Source organism: Ictalurus punctatus, chromosome 16 (assembly GCF_001660625.3).
Source record: "Ictalurus punctatus breed USDA103 chromosome 16, Coco_2.0, whole genome shotgun sequence".
Taxonomy (NCBI): domain Eukaryota; kingdom Metazoa; phylum Chordata; class Actinopteri; order Siluriformes; family Ictaluridae; genus Ictalurus; species Ictalurus punctatus.
Window position 1 is genome coordinate 25,988,083 of NC_030431.2, and position 20,000 is coordinate 26,008,082.

Below are 20,000 nucleotides of genomic sequence, written 5' to 3' on the forward strand. Positions count from 1 at the left end.
AAAAACACTTCCAATAACACAACAAAATTAGTCCGTGATAGTTTTTATTTCGCCTCTAGAGGCCACTCTCGTACTGTATGATGACAGAGGACCCTTCTCAGCCACTCCCAGGAAAAACTATGGATAGTTCCAGCAACCGGTTATTGGTGCCAATTAATCAATAAAACAGTCAACCTATTATTATTATTATTATTATTGTTGTTGTTGTTATTATTATTATTATTATTATTGTTATTATTATTATTATAATAATAATGCTCCCTGGAATAGGCTCCAGGTTCCCCGTGACCCTGAAAAGGATTAAGCGGTATAGAAGATGGATGGATGAAGTAGAGAGATGTAGTGTGTCGTGTGATCCGTCTCTCTCTCTGCGTTTAATCTGTTGTGGGCTTAACGGCTACATTCTGCTCCTCTGAAAGCTGATTTGTGGAAGCAGCGCAGTGCGACTCGCTGAGAAATTAAATATCAACGGCATCGACACGCCGTGTGTGTCCTTAGTGAGAAACATCGGAGGAGAAGAGAGAGAGCAGGGAGCAGAAGAGTAGAACACTATACACAAACACACACACACACACACACACACACACACAACCTGAGGGACAGAGACATGGAAGGAACCATTACGTGAAGGACCAACAGAGCGCTTGCGAGAGCTTCCTCAGACAAACAAATAAACCACAGAAGAAAAGCAGAACCGACACAACTATAGAGAGAGATGACGGTGGATGATATGAATCTGAAAGATGTGATCTGTGCTATTTTTAAAACACTCTGTGTGTTTGTGTGTGTGTGTGTGTCACCTTTTCTCAGATTGCGTTTCATTTTCTTGATGAGGTCTTTGTCGTCCATCAGGCCGTCCTCGTAGGGCCTCTTCAGCCCCGAACCTGATTAACGACATCCTCAGCGTTAATAAACATAATAACAGCTCAATATTGTGAAATTATAAAGATCACATCATGATTTTAAATATTTAACATGTAAGAATAAGTGCTTCTGAGGCTGTAGGAGGTGAAAGGAGCTGATGCTCAAAATGTCTGATGTCATGATAAGAGAGGATGAGTCAGAAAGAGAGATAGAGGACAGGGTGGGAGAGAGGTAGAGAGAGAGAGAGAGATCAAGAGATAGAGGACAGGGTGAAAGAGTGAGAGAGAGAGAGGGGGGACAGGGTGAGAGGTTGAGAGAGAGAGAGAGAGGGGACAGGGTGAAAGAGAGAGAGAGGATAGGGTGGGTGAGAGAGAGAGAGAGAGAGAGAGATAGAGGATAGGGTGAAAGAGTGAGAGAGGACAGGGTGAGAGAGATAGAGAGAAAGAGAGTGAGAGAGGACAGGGTGAGAGATAGAGAGAGAGAGTGAGAGAGAGAGTAAGACAGGGAGAGTGGAAGAGAGGTAAAAAGACAGAGAGAGAGACAGATAAAGAGAGAGGAGGTGAGACAGAAAGAGAAATGTTACACATTTATTAGTTTATAGGTACTTTAAAGACATTTTAACTCTCTCTCTCTCTCTCTCACACACACACACACTCACACACCTTCTTTATCTGACCAGGGGTATTTTGATGAAGGTTTGTTGGAGGGAAGTGGATCCATCTCCAAGACCTTGTAGATCTGACCGAAAGCCATCAGCCGGAGAGCGTGCTGCAACGCGCGCACACACACACACACACACAAAAACACAGTGTTATAATAGACAGTAAATTGTCAGCTCATTCCCAGAACAACGTTGAGCTATATGAGGCGTAAAAACATCCACACGCTTCCTTTAACACGCGGCCGCTGCGTCGTTTTTCACCCTGATGAAACTCTCAGAGCTGAGCCGTGACCCCGAGGTCACTCCGACTGCTTAGCAACAGCAGTGTGTTCAGCTGGAGGTTCATGGGGGAAGGGGGGGGGGGGCTCGGCGCTGATGGATTTTTGTGAAAGATTCGCATTAAGAGAACTAGCGGGAGTTCGGATCCTTTCAGAAACGATAAATAGTAGGGCAGGGTCGGACTGAACCACGACACGCTGTGCATTAATGCATTGATCTTCCTCTCACTCCTCAAGCAGCACAGCTGACCTGCGCAAGTCTCTCTCTCACACACACGTTTTAAAACTGCAGAAGAAAAGTGCATGACGTACAAGACAGACCTCAGAGCAGGAAGTTAGAACTGTCTCCATGTCTAAAGTCTGTACTAGAGTTGATGGACACTTCTGATCGGTTCTCAGTGAGGGTTGTTCTTCCTCTGCAAATATTTAGTACACAACACGTGCAGCAGCCACTGAGGAGGCGTGGCCTTTATGCGAGTCATTAGCACTGAAGGAGACGTGGCTTTATGCACATCATTAGCACTGAAGGAGGCGTGGCTTTATGCACATCATTAGCAATGAAGGAGGCGTGGCCTTCATGCATATTATTAGCAATGGAGGTGGGGCCTTTAAGCATGTTATTAGCACTGAAGGAGGTGTGGCCTTTTTATGTCACTCACAGTGAAGGTGTGGCCTCTCAGTATGTCTGTACCAGTGATTTCAAAGTCTCTCGTAGTACGAAAAATTATTTCGGTTGCTGAACGGCTAAATGAGTGCGCTAATAAATCAGTGTAAACGAACAGCAGTCAAGCTACATGCTTCCCGAGTTTATTTATTAAATCAACACTATGCGCAGCGGAGAGGAGGAACGTCATCATCAGTTCAAACACAACTATTAGAGTTAAAGGACTGCTAAAGACTAATCTACCAAAGCTCAAATTACTCGTCATTATGTTTCGTGCTTTCGAATCAACAGCCGTACACTCAATTTGATCTCACTCCCACTCTCTCACACACAGAATCCCCCATCCCCCACCCACCCCCCACCGTCTCCGCTCAAGTCTGCAGGTAGCTATTTTTAAACCATCAATTGCTGTAATTACAACTATTAAATAAATTATAGGGGGAGAAAATAAAAACCCCCGAAACGGTCAGTAATTATTCTATTTTGACGGAGCAGATTCCTAAACAGCTACTCGCTGCCTCTTCACCACGTCATCATAAACTGCTCTGGAGGAGAGCTTCACTTATTAAACCCGGCCACCGACACTGACGAGTACGCAGGTGTGGAAACAAACTGCGCATTTTCTGAAAACCAAAATTAGCATTTTGTAGCATCAGGAAGAGCTGACTCGCCATTTCCCGTGTTGGTGAGGCGTGAAAGTTTGCTGGGGGTGTGAGTTTCTGTGTTAGAATAACCAGGACAGGACGCTCGCCCTCACTCGGTCAGGTCCCATTTCCGTCACTGCAGTCTAATTTCAGTAACACTGCACCGAAGGGTGGTGCTCATAGAGCTACACTACACCTACATAAGCATGCACGGACACTGAATAAAGCTTTATTCAAATACTTGTATTAAAATTGTCAATTTGAATAAAGAAAGAAAAAAAAAAAAAAAAGAGAGAGAGAGAAACCGATTGTCACACAAGGCTGTTACGAGACTTTCGAAGCTCACGTTGAGATCGCGACGACTCTCATGGCTCTGTAGGTCACATGACATCACAGCCTACAGAAATAAACCTCATGAGGTGTAACTCTATGAACACTGCGGTTCAGTTACATGGTTACGTGTAATACAGGACGATGCTTTAACGCTCTTCTTATTCGTAGTTACTTCAGATATACCGAAGACAACGGAAACGGCATGGCTCCGCCCACTAACAACCTAGCACCTGAGTAACCCTAACCCTAGAAACCCCCCCACCAACACCTCATCGACCACCAGGAATGCCATAACAACCATCCGTTCTCCTCCAGCTCATGGTGCAAACTCCATATCCCTTCAAGCTTTTTGACTTCCATGTCTCGCCGTTTCGTTTCAGGCCGTGGATTCGGGGAGCAGTGGTTATTCTGCACGCACTCCACCGGCCATCAGTTCATATTTCCAACAAACGAAAACGCAAGCAAAAATAACGGAGTGGTCAAAAAAAATCCGAGGTCCCACCACGCCCCAAATCCCCACACTGGTTCTTTAATTAAAGTCGAGAATTTGCTACAGAAATAAAAATAAAATGGACAGTTGAGCGGTGAACTGAGGAAGAGAGGGAGGAAGAGAGGGAGGCCATTCACAGAGTCTCAGAAGATGTTCTGCAATACAATTAAGCATTCTAGTATCATTTCCCCTTCCTTCAGTAGAGAGATCTGTTTTAATGATAGAGCGCGCACAAACACACAGGTTTCAGGGGCACCGTTTTCCCACGCACATTACAGACAGCCGGCCTTGAAGGAGCTGCTGCTAGATGGAGTGTGAGTGTGTGTGAGTGTGTGTGTGTGTGTGTGTGTGTGTGTGTGTGTGTTCACCAGCACAGATAAGGCCTGTGTGTGTGCTTGTGTTGGCAGTAATGTGAAGACAGTAGATAAGATAAGACTGTAAGACTCTTTTTTATCTTATTCTCTGGCTGAGCTCACAGTTCTCACTCTCTCTCTCACACACACACACACACACACACAGCGCTCAGTAATCTGAAGGATCTCCACTCGTCAGGCTACGCTCTCCGTCCTCACCTGTCCCTCTGATTTATAATTCACGATCAGGGAAAGACTCGAGGTCAAATCCGCTCTCGTGCCATCAGATATCAGACGTGAGTGGAGTGTGAGGTCACCTGCGCGCTGTACGTGATGGCCTCCGCCTGCTCGTCCGTCATGGCCGCCAGCGTATCCGTCGGCTCCTTTTCGCACGGGTCGTGCAGCCCCGGTCCACCTGACGACGGAGGAAACTCTTCTTACACGGAGGTCAAACAAACAGCACGAATAATGAATGAAGGAAAACGTTGGATCGTGTTATCGTGTTAGCATGCTGACGCACCACGCGCTAGCTCGCGCTCGTTGTCAGAGCTGTGCGACTGTCCCGGTAAACCCCAGGGGTCTCCAAACTACAGGTCACGACCCCACGTCTCGAGACGAACACGCCGTTCTCTCTTTTTTTTTTTTTTTTTTTTTGAGTGTTCCGTTCATTCAATAACAAAATCGGAAACTGAGTGCTGATATATCGTGTTCCTGGGAGTCATTACATTCACACACGTGAATTAATAGCGTACGTGTTAATTTTCACCCTCACACTGACTCAACAGAGAAAATTCCATATGGGGTCATTTGCCCCAAAAGTGCCCCTTAATTATTACTATTATCATTACCGAACCCTCGTGACACGTACGCCCCCGACTCTGCCGCCCATCCCTTTATCCTTCAGCTACGGTAAACTACGCATCACTTCCTGCTCGGCAAGACAAGGTCAATGAGGACGCGAGGCTGATGCAGATGTAGATCTGATGAAATATTAACGTGTGCATCTTTCACTATTAATTAATTATAACCGTGTAAAAGCATGCGAGGAGTGCAGATAAACTGGTTATAACCGGGACGGAGAAAACCAGGTCACGTTAACCCTCGCGACCCCGAGACAAATCAAAGCTGTACACATATTACACAGCTTTTTAAAAAATTGAGATGATCCCGTCCTCTCGGACGTTTATCCTATCCCTGACTGGGATTACGGAAAGCCGCTAATAATCGCGGTTTTCATTTCAGCATCCGCTCGGACGAGCTTTACCGGGCGGTTTGTTGAGGGTTAAGTAGCCGTGAACAGAGCGAGGCTGCGGTTATTACAGGACCATAAAACAGAGGAATGGAAATCACTAGAGATGGACTGAAATGGATTTTTTATGGCCGATACGGATTATTTGCATGTTTATGTGCCCGATAACCGACATTTATTTATTGTGTTACTTGTTTTTCCACACAACGATAACACCACTGAACTGAACACGCAGTTTTATACAAAACCCTCTTATTCATACACCAGTAAACAGACGAGTCTGAAAGAGTTCAGAAAAATAAAGTGCACTGGTAGGGTCTTTTTGTTATTTTTTTATAAAATATTCGATGATTTTGTCTCTATTTCCTAGCACCAAGATGCTTAAACTATACATCGACTACGTTTATGTATCGCATCTCATTTGTGCATTAATGGCTGTTATAGCGGTCCTGCGCGCAGTTCTCAAAAACACCATCCATCGGTGGATCCGATATTATACAACCGATAACCCATTATAGATGAACGCCTAAATACGGGGTGAAGTGACGGTAAAACCGATGAATCGGTCGATCTCTAATAATCACGCTGCTGTAATCCCTGTACAGCGGGGGTGGTGTTTACCTGGGAGCAGGATCCCGGAGGCGAGACACTCCATGACCCTGCGCAGAGCCTCTCCGGCTCCCAGCGGCCGGTTACACGTCGCGATGGCCTTCTCACACAGCAGCTCCAGCGGCTAACGACGGGAAAGAAGAAAGAAGAAAAAAAAGGTCTCGGTAACGACGTCTCACCAGTGTCACAAAGTGTGAAAAGACAGGGCTAGCACGATTATATGTTATAACTAGTTTAGCCAATACATTTACGACTGCGTGCAAAAGTTTGCGCACCCTTAGTGTCTGCAATCAATAAGGCAATATTTTTTCCTCTCACCCCCCCGCCCAAATGTTTTAATATAGTTTGCTATTTAGTGTGATCATTTAACATTAAACTACGATGCATTTTAAATGCAGCCCTATTAAAAACTCAACCTTCGATCCGATGAAAGTGTGCGAAAGAAAGAAAGAACACCGCCAGGTATTTTATTTATTTCACTGTTCCTGAAAGTACCGACACTCACCCATCCTTTGAGAGGTTCCCAGGCCGGCACTCGATTGCACATGTCCCTCAGAATCCGTAAAACGATCACTCCTGATTTTAAGCCGTTTACTCTCGCCTGAGGAGATACAGGTGTATCGGCGTGAGCTAACGACGCTAACAGCACTCGCAACACAACCCGTGACTTCAGTCTTACTCTGCTCTCGGTTAGTGTGTGTGTGTGTGTGTGTGTGTGTGTGTGTGTGTGTGTGTGTGTGTGTGTGTGAACATGGAACTCTGTGTGATCAGAGGTCCAGCATGTTATGGGTTCAGGTGAGGAGGGTGAGGAGGGAGACGGGGGGGAGGAGGAGGAGGAGGAGGAGGAGGAGGGTCCAGGTAAAAGCACTTGACAATTTTTTTAATGACAAACAAGCAGGTTACAAAAAAAATAAAATAAAATAAAAATAAACAAACAAGGCAAAAAAAAGTGTGTAACAATTGCTTTTGTAGCCTTACGATAATAACAGAACTTTAAGTCATTAGGTTTATTATTATTTTTTTAAGTGAAGGTCATAAGGCTACAATAACAATGAGAGAAAGAGAGCGCCAACCTGGAACCATTTAGCATGTCGCAGAGAGGCCAGCGCCACCAGGCACCTCTGTCTATCCAGCAGGTCCGACGGCTCGCTCGCCTCAACAACGCTCTCTATCGGCGAGAAGAACGGGACAAGAAATCAAATCACACACGCATACACACGTATATGCATACACACACACACACACACACACACACACACACACACACACACACACGATGGCTCTGTTAAGGTTCAGGAATGGTGGGGCGATGCCGAGTGACCCAAGTCCAGTGCATCCAAATGAGATGAGAACTGACCGATCGTAAGCCACGCCCCTCTCTGAGTTACTTTTAAGCTTTGAGGAAAATAAATAAATAAATAAATAAAAAACTGGACCTACCACAGCGTAGTTAAACTTCCACGTAAAAAGTTGTCGAACTTTTTTTTTTTTTTACAGCAGCACGAGTGTAAATATTTCAGCCGCTCCAATATTTCGCAAGTATGCGATCGCAGAAACGGACACAAAATCAAGGAAACTGCGTTATATTCAGAGGAGCAATGTTTTTCTAAATTACCGCAGGTTTGGGCCGAGACGAGTCACGTGACGTCGTCACGGCACGCGTTCAGCGTACAGCTAAAAGGTCTCATTTACCAACAGACATCACTGCGAAAGACCGCGTTAAGCGTAACGATGGTCAATCTCACAGGTTAAACGTGTCCAGGGAAAATACAGACGCTTTCAGTGTCACGTGACGAGAGGACGTCACGTTGGACGACGACTTGCCCGTAGCGCAAACACGATGAGAGATGTAGCTAGAAAAGGATAATGATCCGACACCCGTGTATCTTGCCTAACGTGATCACGTTATGTTAGTGACCACTTTTTAAACCTCCGCTGTCAGGTCTCCGAGCAACCGGAACCCCAGCACGCTGGCGCATTTAATTTGCCCGTTAATTCATTCATTAACTATTATAATTAGCTGTTTTTTAATCGCCTGCTATTTTAGGTGAAAAATGAACAAAGTAACCACGAGGAGCCAGAAAATGAAACCCGGGCTTCTGATCGGTCGATTCGGTGCCATCTCATGGGCTGGAAACTGGGGCAGGGAAGTGGGCGGGATTTGCTAACAGGTCTTAGCATGCCCGTGTGGAGTTTCTGTACGAAACTCTGAGCGGTCATGAGAGACAGTGGGCGTGGCCTGATGGAGAGAAACATCAGGCTCAGATCTAGAGAGATCTGCGTGTGTGCTAAGACCTTTAGCGAATCGGTGCCGGACTGCTCGGATCTACGGTGGAGTAAATGTTCACATGCAGTGGGCAATGTTAGAACAGTTACATCTGTAAGAGAGAGAGACATACACACAAGCGCACACACACACACACGCACAGTATCTTTTCAGAGTGCGCTACCGACTCTCGGAGGACGCCGTGTTGTTGTACGGCGGATATTTAATGAACGCAATAAAGAAGAAATAAAAGAAAAAAGCTAACCCAGTGAGGGATTGGTGGAGAGGGAGAAAACGGGTGCAGGAGATTAATCACAGCGCTCTACATGGAGATCAGGCGCTGATAATGAGCACGCGTGTCTCTATTTCACTTCTCCAGCATGGGATTTAATCAGAGCAGCACAGCAGAGACCTGCTTAACTACAGCCGCTCAAATAAAACCCTCAGATCTGTCTCACTGTCCGTTCTCTCTCTCTCTCTCTCTCTCTCTCTCTCTCTCTCTCTCTCCGGCCCAGGCTCTATATTTATCTCTCTGCGTCTCTCTCTTGCTCTACTGTGTCTGGCTGTCTCTCTCTTTCTCCGTTTCAGCTGCTCTCTCTCTATATTATCTCTCAGCATCCCTGTCTCTCTCTCCACTGGCTGTCTGTCTCTCTCTTTCTCCATCTTTGTCTCTCTCGCGCTATATTTATCTCTCTGCGTCTCTGTCTCTCTCCACTGTCTGTCTCACTCTCTCTGCGTCTCTCTTTCTCCGTTTCATTCTCTCTCTCTCTCTCTCTCTCTCTCTCTCTCAGCATCCCTGTCTCTCTCTCTCTCTCTTTCTCCATCTTTGTCTCTCTCGCGCTATATTTCTCTCTCTGCATCTGTGTCTCTCTCCACTGTCTGTCCCTTTCTCAGTGTCTCTGTGTCTCAGTCTCTCTCTACATTTATCTCTATCTCCACCGCTGTCCGTCTCACTCTCTGCCCCGTCCATCTCCCTCATCACTTCCTTTCTGTCTACATCATCTTCTCTCTTTTTCAGTGTCTGTCTCTCTACATGTCGTCTCCTCCATCCAACCCATCTCCATCTCTGTGTCTATCTCTCCCTTTCAGTGTCTGTCTCAGTCGTGTCTGTCCATCACTCCATCACTCCGCCACTTATCACAACTCTCACCATCTCCGTTTCTGTCTCACTCTCTGTCTCGCTCTCTTTTTCCGTGTCTCTCTCTACATCAGCTTCTTTTGTTAACCACCTCTCTCTCCTTGTCCATCTCTCCATCCATGTGCCCATCTTACTGTCTCTCCATCTGTGTCTGTCTCCCTCACTCCCAGTCTCTCCATCTCCATAGCTCTCTCCACCTCTCCGTTCCAGTCTCTCTGCTATTGTCCGTCTCCGGATGAACGTTGCTCCACGTAGTTTCTCTTTGATGTTCTCTCACTGTAAAGAACCTTCCTGGTCCACATTTTATGTGACCACGAGTCGTCTTTTTTCTCTACGTTATCAAAAGGCATCAAATTACGTGATTAAGACGCACCGCGGGCCTGAACCTCTCCACTCCATTTATCCAGGACGAAAGGAAACTGAAGGGATTCTGAATCTGCTCAGTGATCTGGGGTAAATGAGGTGGTTCTGCCTGGGCTTGTTGTTGGATGCAGACTCGGGGCAAATCAATTACACCTGCACTTCCTGTTAGCTGGCAGGTTTAGCACGTGGATCACAGATCAGTGGACATCAGGTGGCCTTTAATATATCTACAGTAGGAGCGGACATCACTCAGTGTGTGGGGGAAGATCTCTCTACTCATCTCTTTCTCACGCTGTGTGTGTGTGTGCGCGTGTGTGTGTGTGTGTGTGTGTGATGAGTTTTATCATCTGGACAGTCAGTCAGAGATTGAGCCGTTCCTATGGGGACAAGGTCTTTGACCCAAGTCAGAAATATGAGTGGTGATGTGATCTACAGCTTTCTCTCTCTCTCTCTCTCTCTCTCTCTCTCATGCAGAGAAAGATGGATGTAAGTAAGCAGTGTAGATATTGATCTGTAAAAGTGGATACACACTGCTCCACTTCCCAACCCAATCTCCATCCTCACATCTGACACAGACAGAGAGAGAGAGAGAGAGAGAGAGAGAGAGAGAGAGAGAGAGAGAGAGAGAGATAGAGAGAGAGATAGAGAGAGAGAGAGAGAGAGAGAGAGAGAGAGAAACCAAGAGCTACAGAAAGAGAAAGAGAGGGAGATGGGGGACAGACACAGGAGGAGAGGAAAAAAAAATGAGAATGGGAAGACAGAGAGAGAGAGAGAGAGAAGGAAGAAAGATGTAAATAAAGAAGGAGAGAATAAAAGAAATGAAGAGAAACAAACTAGTTTAATTCTACATCTACTTTTCATCTTCGGTCCATTGAGACTGTTTTGTGTCGGTGTGTGTGTGTGTGTGTGTGTGTGTGTGTGTCCTCAGAGTATAATGAAAGAATCCTTATAAAAACGCAAATGCGCGCACACACACACACACACACACACACACACACTGATCTTTCCTTATATTTGCATCATTTTTTTAAATCACATTTGTTTACCAATGCCCTCTCTCGCACTCCCCCCCCCCCCCCACAGCCCCCTACCCACGGCGGTACCTTGCTCTCCTGTCTCGCCGTCCTCTCGGATCTGTGGTGAAGTGAGTGTGACCTTCAGTGTGAGTTTGGGCTCCGCTGTATTGCGAATCAAAATGGCCGCCTTGGGGACACTGCTCTCGACCTCGTACTTCTCTTCTGTTAGCTTCTGTCAGAAAAGGTCAAAGGTCACAGAGTTAAAGGCAAATTATCCAGTCAAATGTGTAAGATCAGACTCGTCTCCTGAAGAGAAACTGAAGTTGAGGATAGTGATGATAATCCTTGTGGGGTTTTTTAAGTGTTTAAGTGACAAACTACGGATGTTCACCGATGTCTGTGCCAGTAGAACATTATAGAACATTACAGGCTCATTATTATTCAAATGTATTCAAATATTACATCTTTACAGTAATTAAAATTCAAATATATTTTTACAGGAATTTAATGTTCCCCTGATCTTCTACAGAAGATAAAACATCAGCCTCTATTCCAGACATGCACGGCTCTAACCTGCACTGCTCTTTTGATTTAAATGAGGGAATAACACCTTCTGTAAATCACCCCTCGTGTGTGTGTGTGTGTGTGTGTGTGTGTGTGTGTGTGTGTGTGTGTGTGTGTGGGATATAATGATAGACTAGATACACATACAGAATTTCGTGCCTGCGTAAATCTCATGACAGCGAGAGTGAGAGAGACAGAGAGAGTGAGAGATAGAGAGAAAGGGAGGAATAGAAAGGTAACAGTAGACAGTAGAGAGAAGACTGCCGTTCCATTATAAGCTGATTTATTACATTATGAGCATCCTACTGACAGATCATCCACCTTCAATACGATCTGTATCTGTGTGCGTGTCTGCAGTGTGTGTGTGTAGCGTGTGTGTTCCTGCACGCAGTGAGTGTCTGCAGTGTGCACAGTGTGTGCGTGCAATGTGAGAGTGTGTGCATTGTACGTGTGCAGTGTGTGCATTGTAGGTGTGTATATTGTATATGTGCAGTGTGTGCATTGTGTGTGCATTGTGTGCATTGTACGTGTGCAGTGTGTGCATTGTATGTGCGCATTGCATGTGTGCAGTGTGTGCGCATTGTACGTGTGCAGTGTGTGCATTGTAGGTGTGCAGTGTGTGCATTGTATGTGCGCATTGTAGGTGTGCAGTGTAGCGTGTGCGCAGTGGGTGTGCATTGTGTGTGTATGTGTGTAGTGTGTGCAATATGTGTGTATTGTGTGTGCATTGTATGTGTGCACTATGTGAGTGAGTGAGTAGTGTGTGCATTGTGTGTGTGTGTGTGTGTGTGTGTGTGTGTGTGTGCTCTGACTAGGAGGCTGGGCGGTGGTCTCCTGCTCTGCTGGGGATATATATCTGTATAATGAAGGGAAGTTTGCGGCTGGTGGAATCAGATTAATTACACGTGATGAATATAAATAGACTGAGCTTGTTAGTGCCAGTGTTGCTGCCCTGTCTCTGTCTCCCTCTCTCTCACACACACACACACACACACACACACACACACACCCCCCCACCCAACATATCCCTCACAGCACTAGTATTGCCAAACACTCAGTATTTAACACACCTCAGAATCAGTGTATAAAAATAGAATGAAAGTGTGTGTACACCACGGTTCTGTCACACTTGTAGTTTGTCTCTTGGTGGGCGTGGCCTGTTCAGAGGTTTTTTTTGTTTTTGTTTTTAATTAGTAAGAAACAGTAGTATCCATAGCATCGCTTCTAAAGCTAGCTGGATCAAAGCAGAAACGAAGTAACGTACTAACGCAGGTGTGTGTGTGTGTGTGTGTGTGTGTGTGTGTGTGTACCTCTATCTGCAGTGGGAGGTTATCACAGACGGTGCGCAGCAGTGTGTGTGTGGGTTTCTCTCGACACATGAGCACCAGCTCCAGGTCCATGTCGTCTTTAATGAGCAGCCCTTTAGCCACCAGGCCGATCCGCATCACCCCACACAGCACCCTGCCATCACCCCCACTACTGCTGCTGCTACTGCCCTCACTGAGAGAGAGAGAGAGAGAGAGAGAGAGAGAGAGAGAGAGAGAGAGAGAGAGAGAGAGAGAGAGAGAGAGAGAGAGAGATGATTTCTCAGGTACACAGCTACAGTGTGGATTCAGGGCCAGACAGCACTACATTTTACTTTGTGCTTTGTGTGTTCCAGTGGGTGATGTAGTTGTGTTTCTGTAGTGTTATGGTCTGATTGGTCTAATGCGTGGCAGCTCCGGGTGTAGAGGAGGGTTGGTGCGTGTTAGTGAGCTGAGGTTCAGGACCAGTCGGGTGAGGAGACTCTTCTCTCGGCATCGCAGGACTTTGTAGTCACACTCTCAGTCTCACTCTGTCTGTGTCACACTCAGTCCAGCTCAAGTTCAGGTCTCACCCTCTTAGTGTCTCACTCTCTCCCTCTCCGTCAGCGCGTCTCTGTCTCACTCTCTCCCTCTCTTAGTCAACATGTGTCTGTCTCTCTGTCTGCGTCTGTCTCTCTCAGTGGAGTGAATGAGTTGGAGTGGAGTGGAGTCACTCACTTGGTGCTTTCCTCTGCCGATTCGTCGGCGCTGGCCTCCGTCTCCTCCTCCTGCCCGCTGGATTGGCTCGGCTGCTCGGCCTGCGGCCGGTCCATCCAATCGGAGACGTGTTTGAGAGCGCACTCGACAGTGGAGACGAGACTCTGTATGGCTTCCAGTGCCTCGGAGGACGGGTAGATGGTGGAGTGTTTCGCCATGACGTGACGGTCGTCGTTTCCGAAGGAGCGGATGGACCTCTGAGAGAGAAGAGGGGGAGAAAGAGGAGGAGTTATAATAATCATACAGGACTGTAGCATCTTCACAGTACTCATGTCTTAAACCTAATTCTTACAGGGACAAAACCAATTTCAGCACAGATTCATTTTTAATAAGGCGTTGAACCTTATTGCTCCCTCTCCACTCTCTCTCTCGTCCCGCTCCTTCAGCCCTTTGACTTTTCCCCATCCTCCCTCTCCTCTCCCTACACCACAAATCTTCAATATGCTCCTCAAGTCCACCTTCTTGCTTTCCCTAAACTCCTATTAAAGCTCTATCATACATATGATTAATACACCACAGTGCTGTCAAATTCTGGACTGCGATTGGTCAGAGCAGCTCTGACCGTAGCGCAGATGCAAATCACAAGCTTATATTGACGTGCCTATCGTGTCTATAGTAACGGCTCGTTCACATGGCGACGTATTCCGTATATTTGGAAGGAACAATTATGGAAGGAGTCTCCAGTGTCAGCGCTTTGCAACAGTCAGCGGTGACGTGGTTACTTCAAGACAGAGGGGAGGAAAAAACAAAACAGAGAGGCTGGTGAGGGAACAACTGTTTTTAGCCGCTAACTTGCTTCGCACAATATTAAACATTAAACTATAAAAACGGATAAAACGTCCAACATCTCATTCGTAAATGAATAAAAATGTGCAATCGCTGTGGTATAAGCGGAATGAAACACTTGGTGGTGACAGTAACTCCGCTCCGTCACGCCACTCTGGCGCGGATCATCTTCCCGTAAAATGCCACACGGTGTTTCATTCCTCGCGTAGTATTTCAAAAATATCAAAGAAAAAGCCTGAGCGCTTGCTTATGATTTAGCGGTGTATGTAACAACAGCTCTCTATTCCGCTGCTGTGTTCATTTAGTCCAGAATGAAATGAAACCATTTCCTGAGCCAGAGGAGTTTTATTTATACGCGGGATTAAAAATCTTTACGCATGCGTTTCTCAATCCAGTGAAGAACGCACACCTTCTGCTGAGCCGGCGAAATCGGAATAAAAAGGTGCGCGAGGTGCAGGAACGTCACGTCTCGTTTATACGCTGCCATACGGCTCTCTTTTTTGGCTCGCCTTAGCGTTAGATCCGTTCCATATGCACGGCGTCTTCGCTCTCCGGGCCGTACTTTCTATAGCGGATGACGTTCTGTACATCAAGTCTCGTAACGTCTGTGTAACTTCTGCGCCGTAGCAAGCGGACCTTCAGTCTGGTTTCTCTCTTATAGTTTCCTCATACAAGAAGAGGCGTGTGTGTGTGTGTGTGTGTGTGTGTGTGTGTGTGTTTGTTCAAACATCTCGACAAATATCTGCAGAATAGGAGGTGTACATTAGTGGTGTGCGTTTCTCCTTCAGCACGACGTGTGTATGAAAGAGGAGACGGATACATCTCAGGAAATTTAAATCCTGTCCGAGTCAGCAGTGTCAGATTGTTGTTGTTGTTTTTTTTTTTTGCCATAATGTTTAAGATCCGGTTATATCGGGTCTAGTTTTCTTCAGTATATGGAAACTGCAGGAAGTTCTCCTTCCTATCCACCCAGCGGTAAAGCAGTGTGAACGTGTGTCTCACGTCCACACCCCACGTAATGAAGACGAAGGAACTGATTGGACGGAGAAGATTGACAAAAAGGCACACACTTGTGTGCATGTAAGGATCCCCAAAAGGTCCAGAGTGTACGTCAGAACGAAAACCAATCCATCGTGTCCGAGGAACTCTCCGTAGAGAGTCTTCACGTAGATCTAGGCGAGGGTACAGAACCATACACCCGAGACAATTCTGGAGTGGCTTCAGGATACGTCACTGAATGGCACAGACTGGCTCGGCCAAAGCCCAGACTTGAACCCCGTAGAACATCTGTAAAGGGAGATGAAGATGGCCGCTCACAGACGCTCCTCATCCGATCTGACTGAACTTGAGAAGAGCTGCCGGGAAGAATGAAAGAATGTGTTCAAATCTAGATATGTAATGCTTGCAAAAACTGAAGACGTCCTCAACTGAATGTGTGCGTGTACCCACTGGCAGTGTGTGTGTGTGTGTGTGTGTGTGTGTGTGTGAGAGATCTCCATGCTGCTGTATTTAACAGTCAGAGTAAAGTTTATGAGGCGTTTCTAATAGGGCACGGGTGTAAAACTCACCGCAGGAGTGTGTTTAAGAGTGTGTTCAACAGCCAAGCGCTGGATCTTAATCACACACTCATGCTCGAACACATGTCCTCACACTTGGGGTGGAAAGATCTCCTGAATTGAATCAGTGCACCGTTTCGAATATCTGCTGCTGCAACCGATGCGACGTGATGAGTCATATTGCACATACATTTCAGATTAAACATAACACAGTCTGTGCGCACACACACACACACACACACACAGTGGCTTTGTTTTGCTTAACAGCTGTACAGAACATTTCTACCAGAGGTGCTTAATGTATTGCAGATGCTGCTGGTAGACTCACGATTCACTCCTCTTTACCATGTTTATGCCATGAGGAGTTAGGACGCCAGACGATCATTTTCAGTGTGTGGAATCGACTCCAAAACTGTGGTTTTGACTCATATTTTTAAACCAATCAACTCATCGTGATATATATTATATATATTCCATGAAAATGGCGTGGAGATTGTTGTTGGAGTTGATGTTTAGGATGCTTTCGCCTTGCCTTGGGGTCGACCTCCAAAGATCACGTTGTGTAAGGAAGCAGTTTAACAAACTTGGAAGTAAAAACAGTTCGTCTAAAGGTGTCCAAAACTTCATTAGCCAAGCATGGTCCGAGTGAGTTTTTGGAGAGTCGCCACAAAATGGTCGTGCTCGGTCATGCTCGATCGTGCTCGGTCGTTCTACCAAAGAACGGTTAAAGAAGAATAAAGTGAATGTTCTGGAACGGCCGAGTCAAAGTCCTGACCTTAATTCAGTAGAGATGTTGTGGAAGATCCTGAAGCGAGCAGTTCATATGAGGAAACACACCAACACCCCAGAGATGAAGCTGTTCTGTACTGAGGACGGGATAAAACTCCTCCGAGCCGACGTGCAGATGATCAACACTTACCCCAAACGCTTATCTGCAGTTATTACTGCACAAGGGGGTCACACCACATACTGAAAGCAAAGGTGCACATACTTTTGCCATCACAGATACGCAATACTGGATCATTTCCCTCAATAAATAAACGACCGAGTGTAATATTTGTGCATCGTTTGTTTAACTGGGTTCGCGTTATCTACTTTTAAGACTCGTGTGAAAATCTGATGATGTTTTAGGACATATTTATGCAGAAATGTAGAAAATTCTAAAGGGTTCACAAACTTTCAAGCACCACTGTACTGTATAGTGCAGGCTCATTAATATTCAAATGCATTCAAAACTAAAACCTTTCAGCTCATTAAAATTCAATGGGTATTTTTACTCAAGGAACGTGAGCGGTGTGTGTGTGCGTGTGTGTGTGCATGCATGTGTGAAGACAGCCACAAGGTGAGTGTGCAGCCAAAAGTGTGACTGCACTTCAAGTGACAAAGGCCTGTGGAGTGCTGCATTAAAAATTCTCTCACACACACACACACACACACACACACGACTGCTTCCGAGTAGCCACAGCCAAGAGAGCGTGACTACACTATGCACCTCCACACAATGACCACTGATCACATCCTGAACATCTGCCAGAGGAAGCGGAAATCCCAACGATTACCCAGAATGCAATGATGTGTGTGTGGCTCATCCCAATGCTACTGTTCAGTGTTAGTGTTTACGACAGGCTGTTAAGATTACAGAGTGTGTAAAGATGACGTGCACATGTGCGTGCGTGTGTGTGTGTGCGCGCGTGCGTGTGAGAGAGACTCCAGCAAGGTCAGCACTTTCTCTCAACAATAAATCGATCAATGCATAGACACATGAGGGAGAGATAGAGAAAGAAGTGTGTGTGTGTGTGTGTGTGTGTGTGTGTGTGTGTGTGTGTGTGCGCGCGCATGAGAGAGAGAGAGAGACACACAAATGAGCCCAAGGTCGTAGCGTTGCTGCAGGATTAGCATTAGCGCTGGTGCTGTGCTGATTGCGCTGGTTTATTTATGAGGCCTGTCCGTTGCACACGCGTTAATAATTCAAACGCACAGCCTTCGCACTCCCCCGAGACCCCGCTGCAGCACCGAGCCATTTATCAAACCCTCATATCTCCCTCTCTCTCGCGCTCTCTCTCGTGCTCTCTCTCTTTCTCCCCCCCACCCCCTCTGTCTCTCTCTGTGTGTGTTACTTTTGGATGTTATCAGCAGAGCTTGACATCTCACTGTAGCTGTAATCGAAGGTTAAATTACAGGTGAGTGTGTGGAGGAGCGGCGCTTCACACAGCAGAGTTCTTCCTTCTCTCCATCCCTCCACCCTTCCCTCTCTCCCCCTTCACCCATCCCTCCTTCAATCCCTCCATCCCTCCCTCTATCCATCCATGTACCTGTCCATTCACCCATCCCTCCTTTGATCCCTCCAACCATCCCTCTCTCCAACCATCCATCCCTCCATCCACCCATCCCTCTCTCCATTCACCCATCCCTCCGTCCTTCTACCAATCCCATCTTTGGCCCACCATCCACCCACCCATCACTCCTTCGATCCATCCCTCCCTCCACCCACCCATCCCTCCTTTGATCCCTCCAACCATCCCTCTCTCCAACCCTTCACCCATTCCTCCCCATTTACCTGTCCATCCACCCATTCCTCCATCTATCAATCAGAGTATGTGTGTGTGCGCGCGTGTATACTATCGAGATTCTGACAGCAGCAGTCATTAAATAAACATCTCCAGGAGCACACAGGATCTTCCGTATCGGGTTTAGACGAAGCGTTTCATGGAAGCGATGAAGCAGCACGGCAGATCTATTACAGAATAACGTCAGCGCAGCGCCAGCGTGTTTAACACAAACTGGATCGAGGAAACACAAGTATACATTATCACAAGTGTGCATGTGTGTGCAAAAAACAAACAAACAAGCAAGCAAGCTTACCATGGCTGCTGGTGGGCGTGTCTCCCTTTAACTACGTGGTGCGCGTGTGTGCAAGCGCCGTGTGTGGGGACAGGGGTCTCCAGACGCCCCTTCCTCATGCGCTTGGCTCTCTGTCCCCCCGCTGCACCCGACACCACCGAGACCTGAGAGAGAGAGAGAGAGAGAGAGAGAGAGAGAGAGAGAGAGAGAGAGAGAGAGAGAGAGAGAGTGTGAGTCAGTCATCATGTTTTATTCCATGAAGGAGACGAAGCAGAATATCAGCAGCCGAGACAATACACACACATTCATGAATCTTTTCTCCATTATATGCGGTCTAGAAGCAGAATGAAGAATATATTTCATAATACATGACAAGTGACGCTTTAGATTCGTTTATCCCAATCCCCACCCATCATCCAGCTCTCCACCAATCACGTGACAGCCGGTGTGAAGGTGAACACGTGCTTCCTTCAAGACGCATCAAGCCAGCCGACCGCGTCGTTTTCAAACAGCTGTGCCTCAGTGCAACATCTGGAGGAGAGCGCTATCCGCCCTCTTCCACACACCTCAATCACAGACGCACACGATTGGACGCTGTGATTGACAGGAGAGAGAGAGAGAGAGAGAGAGAGAGAGAGAGAGAAGTAAGCCCTTCCTATCCAGAAAGCCAGGCTAATTTTGCTCCCTCGTCTCCTGAACACGGACGGCTGTGCCACGTGTAGCTGTCGGACGGACGTGCTCCTCGCCGCTTTGTCACATCGTTTGCGGCGATAGGAATTTGTTGATCAAATGCTGCAGGTTAATCCCTTTTGATCTGAACTAATCCCCAACACTGGGATCGTTTCACTGGAATAATCCGTGGATGAGATTCGATATTTCCGTGGATGAGTCACGCAGAAAGCGTGCCTCACCTGTCGGTCTCTCAGACTTACAACGGGGGATGAAAGAGGTTACAGGGCTCCAAAAAAGATCAAAAGATAATTTAAAAGATTAAATAAATAAATAAGATCTGACTGTTAATGAGTAAGATCAGACTTCTTGCACCACTTGCAGCACAAAGGCAAGAGTAGAGAGAGGAACTGTGATAGGATATGGATGCATGGAGAGATGGATGGATCGATGGAGAGATGGATGGATAGATGGAGAGATAGATGGATGGATGGAGAGATGGATGGATGGATTCATGGCAGCATGAATATTGACTAAAGTGATGTGCAGGATTGGGAGAATCAATCAGCGATAGATTGGAATCAGTTGATTTTTGG

General features: G+C 46.5%; 1 protein-coding gene across 11 annotated transcripts in view; it reads right to left on the reverse strand.

Moving 5' to 3' along the window:
- Positions 1–20,000, reverse strand: part of strbp (spermatid perinuclear RNA binding protein) — an 83,113-nt gene that overhangs the window by 18,658 nt on the left and 44,455 nt on the right. For 10 of the 11 annotated variants that reach the window (XM_053687008.1, XM_053687002.1, XM_053687006.1 and 7 more), the window contains 10 exons: positions 18,757–18,899; positions 13,514–13,749; positions 12,803–12,992; positions 11,016–11,160; positions 7,219–7,313; positions 6,651–6,746; positions 6,158–6,269; positions 4,605–4,702; positions 1,527–1,632; positions 801–884 (listed from right to left, as the gene is read on the reverse strand). In XM_053687008.1, coding sequence (XP_053542983.1) covers positions 801–884; positions 1,527–1,632; positions 4,605–4,702; positions 6,158–6,269; positions 6,651–6,746; positions 7,219–7,313; positions 11,016–11,160; positions 12,803–12,992; positions 13,514–13,749; positions 18,757–18,759 — 1,165 coding nt within the window. In that variant the 5' untranslated portion in view covers positions 18,760–18,899. The remainder of the gene's footprint in view (positions 1–800; positions 885–1,526; positions 1,633–4,604; positions 4,703–6,157; positions 6,270–6,650; positions 6,747–7,218; positions 7,314–11,015; positions 11,161–12,802; positions 12,993–13,513; positions 13,750–18,756; positions 18,900–20,000) is intronic. The other variant, XM_053687011.1, reaches the window with a different exon arrangement.